General features: G+C 46.3%; 1 protein-coding gene across 1 annotated transcript in view; it reads right to left on the reverse strand.

Annotated features, from left to right (window-relative positions):
• ABCC6 (ATP-binding cassette, sub-family C (CFTR/MRP), member 6) overlaps window positions 1-14968 on the reverse strand; it is a 63391-nt gene extending 48423 nt beyond the window's left edge. Inside the window, exons 1-7 of the mRNA XM_006871966.1 lie at window positions 14933-14968; window positions 12758-12934; window positions 11239-11364; window positions 10968-11096; window positions 9228-9353; window positions 7353-7414; window positions 5997-6119 (exon numbers count right to left, since the gene is read on the reverse strand). Of these exons, the coding sequence (XP_006872028.1) occupies window positions 5997-6119; window positions 7353-7414; window positions 9228-9353; window positions 10968-11096; window positions 11239-11364; window positions 12758-12934; window positions 14933-14968 (779 nt within the window). The remainder of the gene's footprint in view (window positions 1-5996; window positions 6120-7352; window positions 7415-9227; window positions 9354-10967; window positions 11097-11238; window positions 11365-12757; window positions 12935-14932) is intronic.
• Between the last annotated feature and the right edge of the window lie 782 nt (window positions 14969-15750).

Raw genomic sequence — 15750 nt, forward strand, 5'->3', positions numbered from 1 at the left:
AAGACACCCAAACTTGCATACAGTACCATTTTGACCTAGCCTCGATGGCTCGATAATCAGAACTCGACTAGAGGAAGATTGAAAAAAAAAAAAAAAATTTTTTTTTTTGGATAAAAGGAAACAAGGGTAAATTGCTTCAATTTGATGAGCCTGACCTATACTCAGAGCAGCAGTTACTCTAAATACCAACAGAGAGGGAAAGAGTTTTCACATCAAGTATCAATGCTATCCCCTCTGTACACAGGGTAGACAGGGACGGGCAACATAGACATTGGCTACCTAAAATGAGGGGCCAATAAAGGCACAAAGTAACTGGCTTACAAGGTTTCAAGAGGGAGTTTAAGAATATGGGGGCAAAGAAAGAGTCCCCACTGAATAGCTGTCATCTTGTCTAGATGGGACTGGTGAATGGGGATAAGATTCTTAAGATTCAATAGTGAATAATTGTCATCATGACTAATTGCGACTGTCACAATTGTAAAGGTAAAAATTTTGTGACAAAAACAGGGGAGTGGTTAATCTTACAGTCCAGAAACAGAGGACCCTCAGACCATTAATTAAGAAGCACACAAGCAGAATGCAGGACCTTATCCAGAGAAGCTGCAGTGCCAGAGATGGAGGCAGAGATGGGGGCATGGAGAGAGGAAGCAGCTGAGGACTCTAGATTCATGGACTAAGAAGAGAAGGACTAAGAGCTGGTGGCCAGGAGCAGACTTGCAGAATGTGCCCTTTGGAGATGTAAATTATTATATATGCCTGAGTGGATTTTTTGTTTGTTTTTTTAAAAAGCTAAAGTGGATAGAGAGAAATACTGTTAATTGATGGTACATGGAGGGGATTATAATCATTGTAATGAAACAAGGTATATGATTTGTTGAATGTAAAACTGTTGGTATATCCTGTAAACATTCACTCAATCCACAATAAAAACCTTAAAGAAAAACAAAAAAAACAACTCTATCCAGGGTAGCTAGGAGTAGGAATCGACTCCCTGGCACACAACCACCACCAACAACAACCCTGGTCAAAAAACCAAACTTTGCCATCAAGTCAGTTCCGATTCAGTGTAACTCTATTAGACAGGGTTGAACTGACCTAGAGGGTTTCTGAAACTGTAACTCTTTACAGAAGCAGACTGCCACATCTTTCTCCTGTAAAACTCTGGTTCTAGGTTAAATCATTAAATCACAGATGGAAGTTAAGGCAGTCTAGGATCAATGAGACCCCCAGCCTTAGTCATACCAGGGACTACAGGGCAAAGCTAAGGGAAGGGAAGCAGGTCACAGGAACACAAGGGGTCATGCAGGAGGCTAATCCTCGGCTGCAACAGAGAAGTAGGGGTGATGCTGTGAAAGACTACCCTAGTTGCTGTGTGGCCTTGAACAAATAGGTATCTTCTCTGTGCTATGGTGGCCTGGTGAGTCAAAGGAAGGGCTGCCCTGCTCTCTGGGTCCTTCCTACTTCTAACAACCTATGGCTCAGGCAGCCTTTGGACCTCCTTGCAGATGAATGAATTATTTGCTAGACTTCCCATTTTACTGAAGAAGAGACTGAGGGTCTGTGAGGTGGTGAGATTTGAGACCATGCAGTGAAGAGCAGAGCAGGGATTTGAGATCAGGGAAGATCACTCACTAGGTCCATGGCCTTTGGTCATTTAGTGCAGGACTCACAAATTCAAATGACCAGGGAGCGAGGCTAGGGCATGAGTTAGTGGCCTAGGCCAAGTATAGGTTGGGGGATACAAAAGGCTTGCCCAGGGAAGCCCTTCTTAAGTAAGTTCAAATCACCCTGCTTATTTCCTTCCTAGTGTGGCACTGTAGGATAAGCATTGGACTGCGAACTGCAAGGTTGGCAGTTCAAACGCCCCAACTGCTCCTCAGAAACCCTATACAGGGTTGCTATGAGTCAGAACTGACTCTGGCACTTAACAACAACAACATAGCTGCTATGGAATGAATTCTGTCTCCCCAAAACATATGTTAAAGTCCTAATCCCTGTCCCTGGGAATATGACCTTATTTAGAAAAGGAGTCTTTGAAGATGCTATTGCTAGGTTAACATAAGGTCATATTAGAGTAGGTTGGGGCCTGTTATTGTTGTTTTGTGCCATCAAGTCAGTACCACTCATAGCGACACTGTGTACAACAGAATGAAACACTGCCTGCTCCTGGGCCAACCTCACCATCGTTACTACTCCTGAGCCCATTGATGCTGCCACTGTGCCAATCCGTGCCATAAAGTCAGAAATGCTGATTTATTATTTTTTTAACAACCTTTTATGTGTTTATTGGTACATTTTTACTTAATAGCCTTTAGGATGAAAATGTGTATGGATTATGTAAAGAAGTAGATGAATATTTTCACCAACACAAGATCCCTGAGATCTTTTGCATTACAAAGCTCCTTATGTAATTTGAACTTAACTGGATGTAATTAGAGCCCAGAACAAAAGAGCACTGAGAGAAAATTCCATCTCTATACTCTTAATAGGGAAGAGATTACTTTAAAAAGCAAATGCACAGTTGGCAAAGCAAGAAGTGCTGAAATTTTCAATGGGAAATCTCCAAAGTTCTAAATTTTGTTCTTGTTATTATTAAATGTCGTGGAGTCAGTTCTGACTCATAGTGACCCTATATAGGTTTCCAAGGAGCAGCTAATGAATTTGAACCACTGACTAAGCAGTTCAAACTGACCTTGTGATCTAGTGCATTATCCCACAGCTCCACACCAGGACGCCTATTAAAACTCAAAACAGTAACAACAAAAACACTACATGAATCACACACATACCTTGTGAACTTGGCTTGGCCAGCAGGTGGCTGGTTTGTGACCCCTCTCAATAACCTCCCTTTCCTTCCCTCAGTGGTTACACAATATTTCAGAAACAGAAACCAAAGTCCTCTCTGTGTGTAATTAATCAATTCAGCAAGTGAGTGATACGGGGCTTTGCCTAATTTTACCTTTCCCCTTTCTTCCTGTTAACTGTGTGCCAAAGGGCTCTCGAAGTGTTCTGTGGAATGTTTCTGTCTGCTAGTCCCACTGTTAGGGGATGATAACTCGGAGAAAAGTCAGGAGCTGGGAGACAGTGAGCTAGACCTCCTGATTCCTCTGGAAATCATTTGGCCACTCTGGTAGCATAGTGCTTACGAGTCAGGCTGCTAACTTCAAGGTCAGCAGTTCGAAACTACCAGCTCTTCCGTGGGAGACAAACGAGGCTTTCTGCTCCCGTAAAGATTTGCAGCCTTGGAAACCCTGTGCAGGGTCACTGTGAGTCGGAACCGACTCCACGACACATAACCACAACCACCATTTCTGTAAAATTGTTTGAGTGGAGCAGCAATGTTGCAGGGTGTGCCTGTGGTGAAGGGGAAGTAGCTGTTTTGGTCTGTTGATATCACTTCCCCCCCTTTAGAAAACAGCACCCCCTTCCCCTTCCTCTGGGGAGCAGCCTCTCTCCTACCTCCTGTGATGGGACTCCTTCCCTGTGAGGGTTAGTGTTTTGTGTCAACTTGGCTGGTTCAGCAGTTAAAAATGTAGTAATCACTTCATGAGGAGAGATGCAACCGACAGGATTAGGCTGTATCTCAAGTTAATCTCGTTTGAGATACAAAAGAGATTAAACAGGCAATCACAGTTCAGAGGGACCTACTGGTACCCAGAAAGAAGAGCCAGGAGTGAAGTGTATCTTTTGAACCTGGGGTCCCTGCATTGTGAAGTTCCTAGATCCAGGGGAAGATTGATCCAAGAACATCTCCAAGGAAGGTCAGGCCTACAGGTGCTGAAAGGAGACAAGGACCTTTCCCCAGAGCTGACAAAGAGAAAGCCTTCCCCTAGACCTGGTGCTCTGAACACAGACTTTTATCCTAAACTGTGAGAGAACACATTTCTGTTTGTTAAAGGCATCCACTTGTGGTATTTCTAGTATAGCAGCATTATTAGATCACTAACCACAGGACTGGCTCCTGCTATGCACAGAATCGGGCTGCAAACCGCAAGGTCAGCAGTTTGAAACTACCAGCTGCTCCGTGGGAGAAAGATGAGGCTTTCTGTTCTCGTAAAGATTGACAGCCTCGGTAACCCTGTTCAGGGTCGCTATGAGTCGGAACCGACTCGACAGCACATAACACGCACAGACTCAAGTCAGACCAATCACAAACCTTCCTTGGGATTTTCTATATAGATGCTAGGAAAGGCGTTCTACCTTCTCAGTAATATAAGCCACTACCCAGACTCTCTCTCTTTCTCTTTCTTCATCTAATTTTTGGGATTTAGTCATCCTAGTATGTGCAGGGCAACCTTGTGACACTCCCTGAAGAGTTAAGTGAGGCTTGTTCTGTCTCCTGAAACACTGACGTTAAATGGTCTCAAGTCATTCTCTATGCGGTGGTAGGCAACATTCAACCAGATTTGTTTAGTTGATACTGAAGGCTCATTTCTCTAGACTGGTGGTTCTGAAACTGGGTTCCTCACACTCTGAAGCATCACATGAGTTTCCAGAGACGATACGAAGGGCAACACGTAAAAGATTCTGTTCTTCCTATTAGGTTTTGGTGAGTAGTGTCTAGGGCCTTAAAAGCTGATGAGCAGCAATCCAAGATATAAAATTTGGTCTCCATCTGCCTGGGACAACAGGGGGAGAAGGAGCCCATGGGACACCCAGAGTGATGTGGCATCAACGAAAGGAAATGGACTTCAAGATTAGCTGACTCCATACTATGAGACCAGGAGAAATGAGTGGTGCCCAGCTTCCATTACTGAATATTTTGATGAAGGGCCCAATAGATGGATCTTGATAAAAAAGCGGAAACACATAGAAGAGGAGTTCAAACTCCCATGGAAACCAGAATTACTAGGCCCATTAAGACTGGTAGAATCCCTCAATCTAATGCCTAGAAATGACCTTTATATCCTAAACCCAAACTATCCCATGAACACATTGTTAGACTAAACTATAATTTAACCAAATTAATAGTGTCTCGAGCATGGTGCTTATATAACAAATTAGCTATATGAGTGTCAGCTGACAATTGACAGTTACCCCAAAGCACAGATTAGAACTTTAAGGGACAGAGAGACTAAATTCATGGGGATGAAACAATATGGGTGATGACCGTGAAAAGTTTGACACAATGTGAAGTAGGTCCCGAACGTCACTGTAGAAATTGCAGATGGGTAGAGGTTTGGTTGTGTATATTGCCAACAAAAATAAATATTATTTAAAACAAGGAAAATGATATAATCAACAAAAAACAATGGGAAAAAAAGGCTAAAGACAAACCAAAAAAAAAAAAAAGTGAGGCAGGGTAGATAGCTCTGGAAGGAGTTAGACCCAGTTCTGGAGGATAAACTAATATGCGTGAGTTCTGACCATCTCCCAAGATTTCAATAAATCCTTTTCTATGAAGTGTCTTGTCTCCATACCCTACAGGCTCTGAGCTAGGAGCTAATGACATCTTCATGAATCAGGTGAGAAAACTGAGGTCTAGGAAGTTAATTACTAAGGTTTCATAATACATGGGGCACTGGTGTGTAGTGGGTTACGCACTGGGCTGCTAATCACAAGGTCAGCAGTTCAAATCCACCAGCTGCTTAGCGGGAGGAAAATGAGGCTTTCTGCTTCTATAAAGATTTACGCCCTCAGAAACCCTTTACAGGGTCATTGTGAGTCAAAACTGACTCAACAGCACACAACAACAATAAATGAGTACGTGCCTGAGTGTCACAGGCAGCTGTACAATTCTTCATCCCACCAGACTTAAAATACTTTGTCTCCTGCCTGCCTCCCCACCATGACTACTTCCTTCTGAGACCTCAAAGACTTCACCATTTGTCAGGCTCCTTCTGGAATCTGCAAAACACTCCAGGAAAAACTGTATCTTGGGCCTAATCAAGGAATGCTTGTGGGATCAACGGGAGTAGGGTCACAGGGGGTGTCGCATTTGGGGCCAAATGATGAGTGCCAACATCCAGCTGAACTCTTTACTTCTATGCGCTCACCTTGCCCGGTTTCTCATCCATTCCCTTTCCAGCTGAGAAACAAGTTCTTCTGAGGAGTTTTCTTTCCCAAGCGACCAGAAGTCTTTTGGTCTCAGCGGCCTCCTGTAGCCCCTGCAGACCAGCCTGTAAAAGAGGGTGAACAGGAGTGGCCCCATCTGTCGTCCCCCTGGTGGATGGCTGTGTGGCCCTAAGCTTGTCACTTTCCTCTTTGCACCTCTGCTGGCTCCTCTATAAAATGAAAACTGATTTTTGTAAGACACTTCTCAGTTGACAAAGGAGCTCTGGTGGCACAGTGGTTAACCTCTTGGGACAGTGGTTCAAACCTACCAGCTGCTCTGTGGGAGAAAGATGAGGCAGCCTGCTGCTTTAAACATTTGCAGACTCAGAAAACTGTCATGTCATTGTTGTGGTTAGGTGCCATCAAGTTGGTACTGACTCATAGCGACCTTATGCACAGCAGACTGAAACATTGCCCGATCCTGGGCCAACCTCATAATTGTTGCTACTCTTGAGCCCATTGATGCTGCCACTTTGCCAGTCCATCTTGTTGGGGGTCTTCCTCTTTTTCTCTGACCCTCCACCTTACCAAACATGATATCCTTCTCCAGCGATTGGTCCCTCCTGACAATATGTCCAAAGTATGAGAGATGAAGTTTGGCCATCCTGGCCTCTAAGGAGCACTCTGGCTACACTTCTTACAACACAGATCTGTTGGTTCTTTTGGCAGCCCATTGCATTTTCAATATTCTCCTCCAACATCATAACTCAAAAGCATCAATTCTTCTACAGTCTTCCTTATTCACTGTCTGGCTTTTGCATGCATCTGAGGTTACTGAAAACACCATGGTTTGGGTCAGGCGCACCTTACTTAGTCCTCAAGCTGACATCTTTGCTCTTCAACACTTTAAAAAGGTCTTGTACAGCAGCTTTACCTAATGCAATACGTCGTTTGATTTCTTGACTGTGGCACAGCTTCCAGAATCACAGCAACTCACAAGTACTTTGTCACAAGTACGGCAAACTGACAGATGAGTGGTGAGAAACCAGTCGTATGGGGTCATTATGATTTGGAATCGACTCGGGGGCAGTGATTTTGATTTTGGCTTTGTCCTCAGTTTACCAAGATCATCTTATTTAATTCTCAGATGAGTCTGCCTTATTCTTGACCATTTTACAGATAAGAAAAAAAAAAACAGACTCAGAGGTTAAGTGAGGCTGGCTGGCTGAAGCTTGGCTGGTCTGTCAGCTTTGGGGGACCCTCAGAGTTAGGGTGGGATAGCTGTGATGAGGAAGGGAAGAAGCAAGAGCAAGTGGGTGGGAACACCATCCCAGCCCCTGCCCTGCCGCTTTACTTACCCAGAAATCCACCAGAACAGGACCTTGGAGGGGAAAGAGGCCCCCGCCTCTGGACAAGGATTCTGGAAAAGATCAAAGACAGGGAGCGGGAGGCCTGGATCGCACATTCCCAGATGAGTGTGTGGTGAGGAAAACCAATGGCAGGAAAACAGGATGAACTGGCCATGAGTTTAATCATTGAAAATACACATGGTGGTGACCTGAAATGGGTACACTGGGCCCAACGTTTCCTGGCAAACAGGACATAAAGAGATTGGGCCCCAGGCTGATAGTACCCAGGACTAACAAGTACTGAGAAACACTGTCCTTATTATAGAGATCAAAATGTTCTCCAAAGAAGGACCCCATGTCATCAGCCATACTCCACAGTGATTATGGTAAGGAGGGACCAGGAAGGTACCCTGTGATTTCATCAGCTATTCTATCTAGAAAGACTGCCCGTTCACTTCCTCCAAGAGGACCCTTTTCACCATGTCTCCACCATCAGAGCCTGCTACCAATGCTTAACATTACCTACCATTCCAACTGGCAAAAAAAAAAATTAAAATGTCCTGATACTGAATTTTACAACATGAACATCTTTTTCTGTGATCTCAGCTCAATGGTGTCTTCCTCAAAAAGTCTTTCCTAACTTATCAGACTAGCTGAGGGTTGCCTGTTGATACTCTTGAGGACCATGAACTCAGCAGCTAGCTGGGCCATGGAACGGAGGTCCTTAAACTATGGCTCAAGGGCCAAACCTGGCCCACGGCCTGTTTCTGCAAATAAAGTTTTACTGGCACACAGCCACACTCGTTTGTTTACCTATTACCCACGGCTGCTTTTGTGCAGAGTTGAGCTATTGTGGTAGAGATCATTTGGCCAGCAAAGTTTAAAATATTTACTATCTAGTCCAGTATGGAAAAAGTTAGGTGACCCCTGAAATAAAGTGCATATTCAATACCTAATATTCAATTGCAGAATGACTAAATGAGTTAAAACCAATGTGTGGTGCCATGAATTAGCTTTTCTACCCAATGTCTTCTTAATTCACACCAAGTGATTGGGTGGGATCATGCAAATGAGGTGTACAGGACTCTCAGGCTGGGATTGGTTAGTTTTGCTATCGGTTAGGTTTAAAAGGAGCCATCTCAGAAGCAAGAATGGACAATTCCAGGACCATAAAGAAGGGAGAACATGAGTGGAGCTTGAGATTCCTTAGAAAAGTGGCCCACAGCATAGGTGACAGCAAAGGTGGGCGCATGGAGAAACAGAGCAGCTGAGGACTCTAGGCCCATGGACTGAGTAAAGCTGAATGCCTGTGGGCAGACAACTGGCTTGCAGGATATGCCCTCTGGGGATTCTCAGTTTGGCTAAAAGAACTTTGTAAAACTTGCCAAAACAGGGAAGCAGCCAAGTGACCACATGGCTGAGAGGCCGAAGACAAGAGTAAGATGTATGGCAGTATGGCAGACAAGAGACATTCCTGATTGAAAAACTTCTGCGTCTGAAGTTTTTCTGATCCTGAATTGTACCCTGTTCTCGTTCCTTATAAGCGCTATAATCATGAATTTTGTTGGGAGTTCTGCGTGGCCATTCCAATGACTTGTTGAACCCAGATGTGAAGCAGGGTGTGCTGTGGAAGGGATGGTTGGTGTCAGAATAGGGTCAAGGTTTGTTGAATGGAGGCATGCTCACTTCATTGGAATTGACCTTGGACTGAATCAAATTGACCTTGGACTCAATAGTTTGATTCTCTTTCACTCTTGTCAAGCCAAAGGAAGTCGGACATGGCCCCCACAATGTGATAGTTTAAATCTCTTAGGTCACCTGGAGAGACAAGAGACCTGTGGAGCAGGAACAAGGGCGGCATGTGTTGGAGATCTGGTAACTTACAGACTGCTGGGGTTCTTTAGGAAAGAAGGGGGGTTGATCCGCAAAGCAGGACAGCAAAAACTGCGTTACAACTAGAGTCAGACACAGGTAGGTGGACAGGTGGAGAAAAGGATCGCTCTGGAAGCCCTGTGGGTGAGAAAGGAGAAGTTCCACTGAGGCTAGGCAGGCAGAAGTCAGCCTGCTGGGCCTCGTAAGAATCAGATGTTAGAGGGGGTGCCCTTGAGGGGAAGATAGTTGAGGCTGAATAGGGTTTCTGCAGGTGGAAACACTACCACAGTAAGGTCACAGGTTTTGAAAACCAGTCTCCCAGCATTCTTGGATATCCAGAGTCATAAGCACCTGACTTACATACATTCTGTCCATATAACTGTTGAGCCAGAGCCATGCCTGGGATTTGCCAACAACCACTTGGATGTGAGTTGAAGGGACACATTGCCTTTCCCCTTGTGCCACCTTATTACATTCCAGTTCCCACCCCAGTCTCCCATCTGCCTGGCCAGTGTGTTCTGGTTTATGGACAAGGGAGCTGGTCTGACTGAACAAAGACTTGGCCTTCAGCACATCCGAGAGCATTTACGTACACTTTCCCATCAAGTCCCTCCTCAGCTCCTGGCCCCAGCTAACAGGGAAACAAAGGCTCAGAGAAGCGGTGGCACCATGCTCAAGGGTACACAGATTCTGTGACCCAAATTGTGAGCTTTGGATGCCACTCCGTGGTTGCTTCACGACCCCTTTATCTGGCTCTACCGTCTAGGGTTCTTTCCCCATGGTTTGGTATGTGGTTCCACTCTAAGGGGCAGCCAATGAGCCACACTTGGCCCATGAGTATATTTTAGGTGCCTGGCAAGCATGATTGGTTTAGGAATGGGTACAGGGCATCAGCTTGGCCAGTAAGAGCTGAGATCATCCAGAAATCCTTCTATTAGATTTACTATATGTTGTTGTTGTTAAGTGTTGGCAAGTTGGTTTTGACTCACAGCGACCTTATACAGAAGGGATAGAGAACGTCCAGCTTGCAGGCTGTATGGTGGTGGTGGTGGTTATGTGCTGTGGAGTCGGTTTTGACCCATAACGACCCTGTATGGGGTTTCTGAGGCTGTAAATCTTTATGGGAGCAGAAAGCCTCATCTTTCTTCCACAGAACAGCTGGTAGTTTTGAACTGCTAACTTTGAGGTTAGCAGCCTGACTTGTAACCATGACGCTACCAGAGCTCGTTTGCAGACTGTATAAGGCCCATGAAATCATTTAGTCTGGTCCTGCCAAGGGAACTACAGTTCTAGTCATCACATTTGTTGTTGTTGTTGTTGTTATGTGACATTGAGTCGGTTCTGATCCACAGCGACCCTGTATATGGTTTCCGAGGAGCAGCTGGTGAGCTTGAACCGCCAATCTTGAGGTTCAAACTGACTTTGCAGTCCAGCACAGTATTTACTCACAACACCACACCAGGACTCCACATCAGGGATGAGCTAATTAAATATTTGACAAAATATAGCAGGCTAATTTTTAAGTTGATAATTTTGTATGGCCTGAGAATGATGTTATGAATTTTGACAGAAAAAAGGTTCCCCACCCTGCTGTATAGGGTCACTGTGAGTCGGAACTGACATAGTGACAGTGGTTTGGGTGGGTGTCTGGGTAGAGAGTAAGTTGTGTATGGAAAGAAAAGAAAGACAGATGTAACCCAAGATCTGAAACTACCATACTGGTTTCCCGAGGTGGCCCAGACCCCTACTTACCCCTCCAGAGGCCTGCTGGGCAATGCTGGTGGCCGGCAAGATGCAGCAGAGCAGCCAGTACCCGAAAAGCACCCCAGAAGCCTGGACCCCCTTCTTCCTCTCCACGTGGATAATGAACAGGGCTAGCGTCTGGATGAGAGAGTGAGGAAGGGCCCCTTGAAGCAGGGGGTGAGAAGGGTGCTTTGCTCCATGGTGCCTCACCCTCCACCAGGGCTAGAAAAGCAGCTCTAGGAAAGTGGGGGGCTCCTAGCTTGGGTGGGGGAGGCCTTACCATCGTGATGAGCCAGACAGTGGGGTGAATTAAGAATTCCGGGGCCTCAGGCATTCTCCGCTGAATTTTCCAAAGTGAGACAGCCACCCTAGAGGTACTCAGGACTAGCAGGGTGGCCCCGATTACCTGGGGAGACAGGCTCTGATAAGGCTACTGGGTAAAACAAAGACTGCAGCATCCGGGTAGTAGCTTGGGTCCAACTGGGCAGTGGTTCTGCCTCAGCTGAGATGGGGGTGCACTAATGAACTGGTGTCATCATTTCACAGTGACAAGTGATTCAGAAAATCCATAAAGATGGCTGCAGACCAGTTTCAACATAACCAGGACCTGAGTGAACTCAATGTTTCAACAGATCGAGACGGAATTTACTCACAGGGTGAAAGGTGATACCCCTTTGCAAGTCTCTTTCAATGCCTACTATTAAAGCAAGAAGAAAAGTCTCCATTGCTGTGAGTAGAAATTGACTTGATATTACGTCATAGGTTTGGTAGCAGATTTTAAAGAGCTCTGGTAGTACAGTGGGTAAGTATTCGGCTGCTAACTAAAAGGTGGGTGTTGTTGTGGGCCATTGAGTCAGTTCAGTTCTGACTTGTAGAAATCCTATGTAGAGTTTCTGAGAGCGGCGGATTTGAACAGATGACCTTGAGGTTACCAGTTCAGTGATAATCCTACAATGTCACACCAGGGCACAACTCAAAGGTGGGTGGTTCAAATCTAACAGCCACTCCAAAGAAGAAAGGCAGTCAGCTTCTGTAAAAATTAGTCTTGAATACACTGAGACAGTTCTACTCTGTCCTACAATTAGGGCAGAGTGGGTCAGATCAGATTCAATGGGGACTCCTTTTAACCCTTTAAGGAAAAGTCTGCAGGAGAAGGAGATGGATGAGGAGAAGGGACAGGCTTATAATCCCAGAGTATGCATAACAAACTAAAATAAACATGTGTTGTTATGTCCTGTGGTGTCAATTCTGACTCATATAGACCCCAGGTGACTGAGTAGAACTCCTCCAAGGGACTTCCTACTTTGTAGACTTGATAGGAGCCGATGGCCAGGCCATTCCACCTTGGAGCTACTGGGTGGATTTGAACCACTGACCTTTTTGTTAGCAGCTGAGTCCTTAACAATTGCGCCACCCAGACTTCTTTAAGATAAACATATAACCATTTTAGTGCTTGTTCTTCAGGATTGCCAGAGGGGAAACATAAAAATAAATCTGTAACTGTTAACATATTTTAAGAGTTCAGCCCTACCACCATCCTGAGGGTGCACATTCCACACTTGGTGGTGGCAGTTGTAAGCTGTCTAGGACCCTGCGCGTGCTTTGGGGTATCAATGAATTTTCATAATTACAAAATCAGTTTGGGGGGGATCTTGTACTATTCTTTTCTCTGTGGTCACTGGGATGTTGGCTAACAGATTCCCTTCTTGTCCCCACCCTGTCTGCTCCACATTGGGGTTTCTGCCTGGCCCCTGCTCCTCCCCATTGACTGGTCCTGGGGTCCATCTGGTGACATCTACCATTTTAGCCTTGAAGAGAGCGGACATCCGGAGATAGCCCCTGCCACGCCGGTAGATGTAGAGGAGGTAGACAGGGCCAAGGATCCAAAGGTACATGGGGGGCACCCACACCCCAGCTGTTCTTAGGAAGCACAGGTTCAGCAGGTGGGCAGCGGCGGGCTCCGTGTGGTTCCAGACCTGAGGGAAAGGCAGGAAACTTTCGATAACAGGAGGTACATACTCAATTGCCAAGGGGTCCAGGCAACTTTTGGACACTGAACACATAAATGAAAATATGCCAAGTTAGATGCAGTTTTTATCCTAATTTTTAATCCTAATTCTGCAGATGAGCAATTTGAGTAACTTGCCCAGCGTCACTTAGCTGGAAGGTAGTGGTACTGGGATTTGAACCCACCTGATTGGGTCTTGAGAAGGAAATCCTTATTATCAACTCTAGGAGGCAGGAGTTACTGTCTCCCTATAACAGACAAGGAGACTGAGGCACAGAAACGGGTCTACACAAATAGCAAGTGTCAGAGTCCTCTGACCCCAAAGTTTGCTCTCTGGAGTCTTGATCTGTGATATTTACCCCACCCACTCTGCTGGCCTTCTCGGTCCTAGAATAAATTTGATTATGAAGTTTAGAGGACATGACCCTGTAGTTCCCTCCCTGCTACTTTATGTCACCCCTCCACTAACTTCTCTGGTTTGCCACTCCACTCGCCAGCTGTGTGACCGTCAACCTCTCTGTGCCTCAGTTTCCTTCTCTGCAAAAAGGGAGCTACCAAACACTCACTGACAAGTGGATTCTGATTTAAAGGGTCACTGAAGGATTAAGCAGAACTGCTCTGGTTTACTCCAGGTTGTAAACCCTTATGTTAGCAGGCTGTCTTATCTTTCTCCATGGAGCAGCCGGTGGGTTTGAACCACCAATCTCTGGGTTAGCAACACAATGCTTAACCCATGGCACCACCAAGGCTCCTTAAAGGGAGATTGTTGGTGTTGTGTTAAATGCTGTCGAGTAGGTTCCAACTCATAGCGACTCATTTCCCAGGTACGGCTGGTGGATTTGAACTGCTGACCTTGTGGTTTGCAGTCTGGTGCTGATCTTACAGGGTTGTATTAAGTGGGCTAAAGGATTCCTGGAAAGAGCTCTCACAGTGTACTGGTTATGAAATGAGCTGCTAATCTCAAGGTCAGCAGTTCAAAACTACCAGCTGTTCCACAAGAGAAAGATGAAGCTTTTTGCTCCCATAAAGATTTGCAGCCTTGGAAACCCTGTGCAGGGTCACTATAAATCAGAACCGACTCCACGGCACATAACCACCATCACCACCACCACCACCACCACCAATGGAGTCCTGGAGTCTGGGTGTGGCGCTGTGAGTTAACTTGGTGGATTGCAAAGTTGGTTTGAACCACAAGGTTGGTGGTTCAAGTTCACCAGCTGCTCCTTGGAAACTCTGTACAGGGTCGCTATGGGTTGGAACTGACTCGATGGCACTCGACAACAACAAAGAAGTCCTGATGTGTTGCTGTAGGATGAGCACTGGATCCCTAACCTAAAGGTCCTTGTTCAAAGCCATTACCAACAACACCACCAGGAAAGCCCTGAGCACAGGCTGGACGGGAGGAGTCCTCAATTAAGAGTGTAACAATGCTTGACTGCGAACTGTAAGGCTGGTTGGAACCCACCCAGAGATACACTGCAAGACAGGCTTGGAGCTCTTCAGAAATGCCACAACTTTGAACACACTATGGAGTGCTGTTCTACTGACACATTGGGTCACATGAATCTCAGTGGACTGAACAGCAATAGATTTAGTTTGGAGTTTATTATTAGTTGCTTACTCACAGGGCCTGAATCCTGTGAAGTAGATTCTCTTATTTTACTCCCCCACTTGCCCCCACTAGCCTTTTCCTTATCTGGGATGAGAGAGGAAGCAGGAGAGGTAGGGGGTCTGTGGGACTGGAAAGGTCCTTGGGGTTAGTGGATGGGGGCTGGGAGGAAGGCACTAGCTTTATGTAAATAAGTGGTCACTGTCCTTAGAAACTCTTTTAGAGGGGCTTGGTCAAAGAGGCTGTCCTCCTCTGTAGTTTTGTGGGCGGTGGGGCAGAAAGGCCTGGGGGGCTAGGGTCTGTCCCCTCTTCAGTTTTGGTTGGGGAAAGAAGAGTGGGCAGGATGGGGGCACTCACCCCCCGCCCCGCGCAGGGCTCGCCTGGCGTGGCCATCAGTCCGTACGTCTGCCAGTCGGTTAATCTGTCTGCTCCTGGACAGCCTCCTGGGCTGCGCTCACGGCCCGGGAAGGGGCGGGGCGGAGCAGGCCTGGCCGGGATTCGAGCTCCAGGATCGGGAGGGCCCCCGGGCAAGGTCCGTCTGCGTAGTGGGGGTGGGGCGAGAAAGGTGTGCAACCCGGCGAGGTGGAGGGGGCACTCCGGGAGGCCCAAGCATTCGCCCCGGGCTAGGTGGGAGGAAATTTGGGACCCTGTAAAGTGCAGGAGCACTCCAGTTTTTCCTCCCCCACAGCAAGTATTATCCTTACAAAAAGTAACTTGATAAATGAACCTAACAGTCCTATACACGTTCATAATATGCAATAACAAAGTGCCCAACAACAGGAACCACCTGGGTACCGGGCAAGGCTGCAGACTCCGGTTAGAAGGACAGTCTCCTCATATGCATGGGAAGGACACTGTCTGTAAATAATTTAAATAATTAATAGGCATTTAGCTTTGTGTCAGGTACTGAGTAAGTAATCAATGTTGGTGAGTGTCGTCAGAGTAGGTTCCGACTCATAGTGACCCTGTATAGGGTTTCCACAGAGCCGCTAGGAAATCCTCTAGGGCAGTTCTTTGTCTTAGGGTCACTATGAGTAAGAATTGAGTAGACAGCCAATGTTTGGTGTGGTGCTGAAGAATAAGCATTGGACTAGTGGTTACGAATTGGGCTGCGAACCTTAGGGTCAGCGGTTGGAAACTACCAGCCGCTCCGCGGGAGAAAGATGAGGCTTTCT

The sequence above is a fragment of the Chrysochloris asiatica genome, unplaced genomic scaffold (genome assembly GCF_000296735.1).
Source record: "Chrysochloris asiatica unplaced genomic scaffold, ChrAsi1.0 scaffold00178, whole genome shotgun sequence".
NCBI lineage: Eukaryota > Metazoa > Chordata > Mammalia > Afrosoricida > Chrysochloridae > Chrysochloris > Chrysochloris asiatica.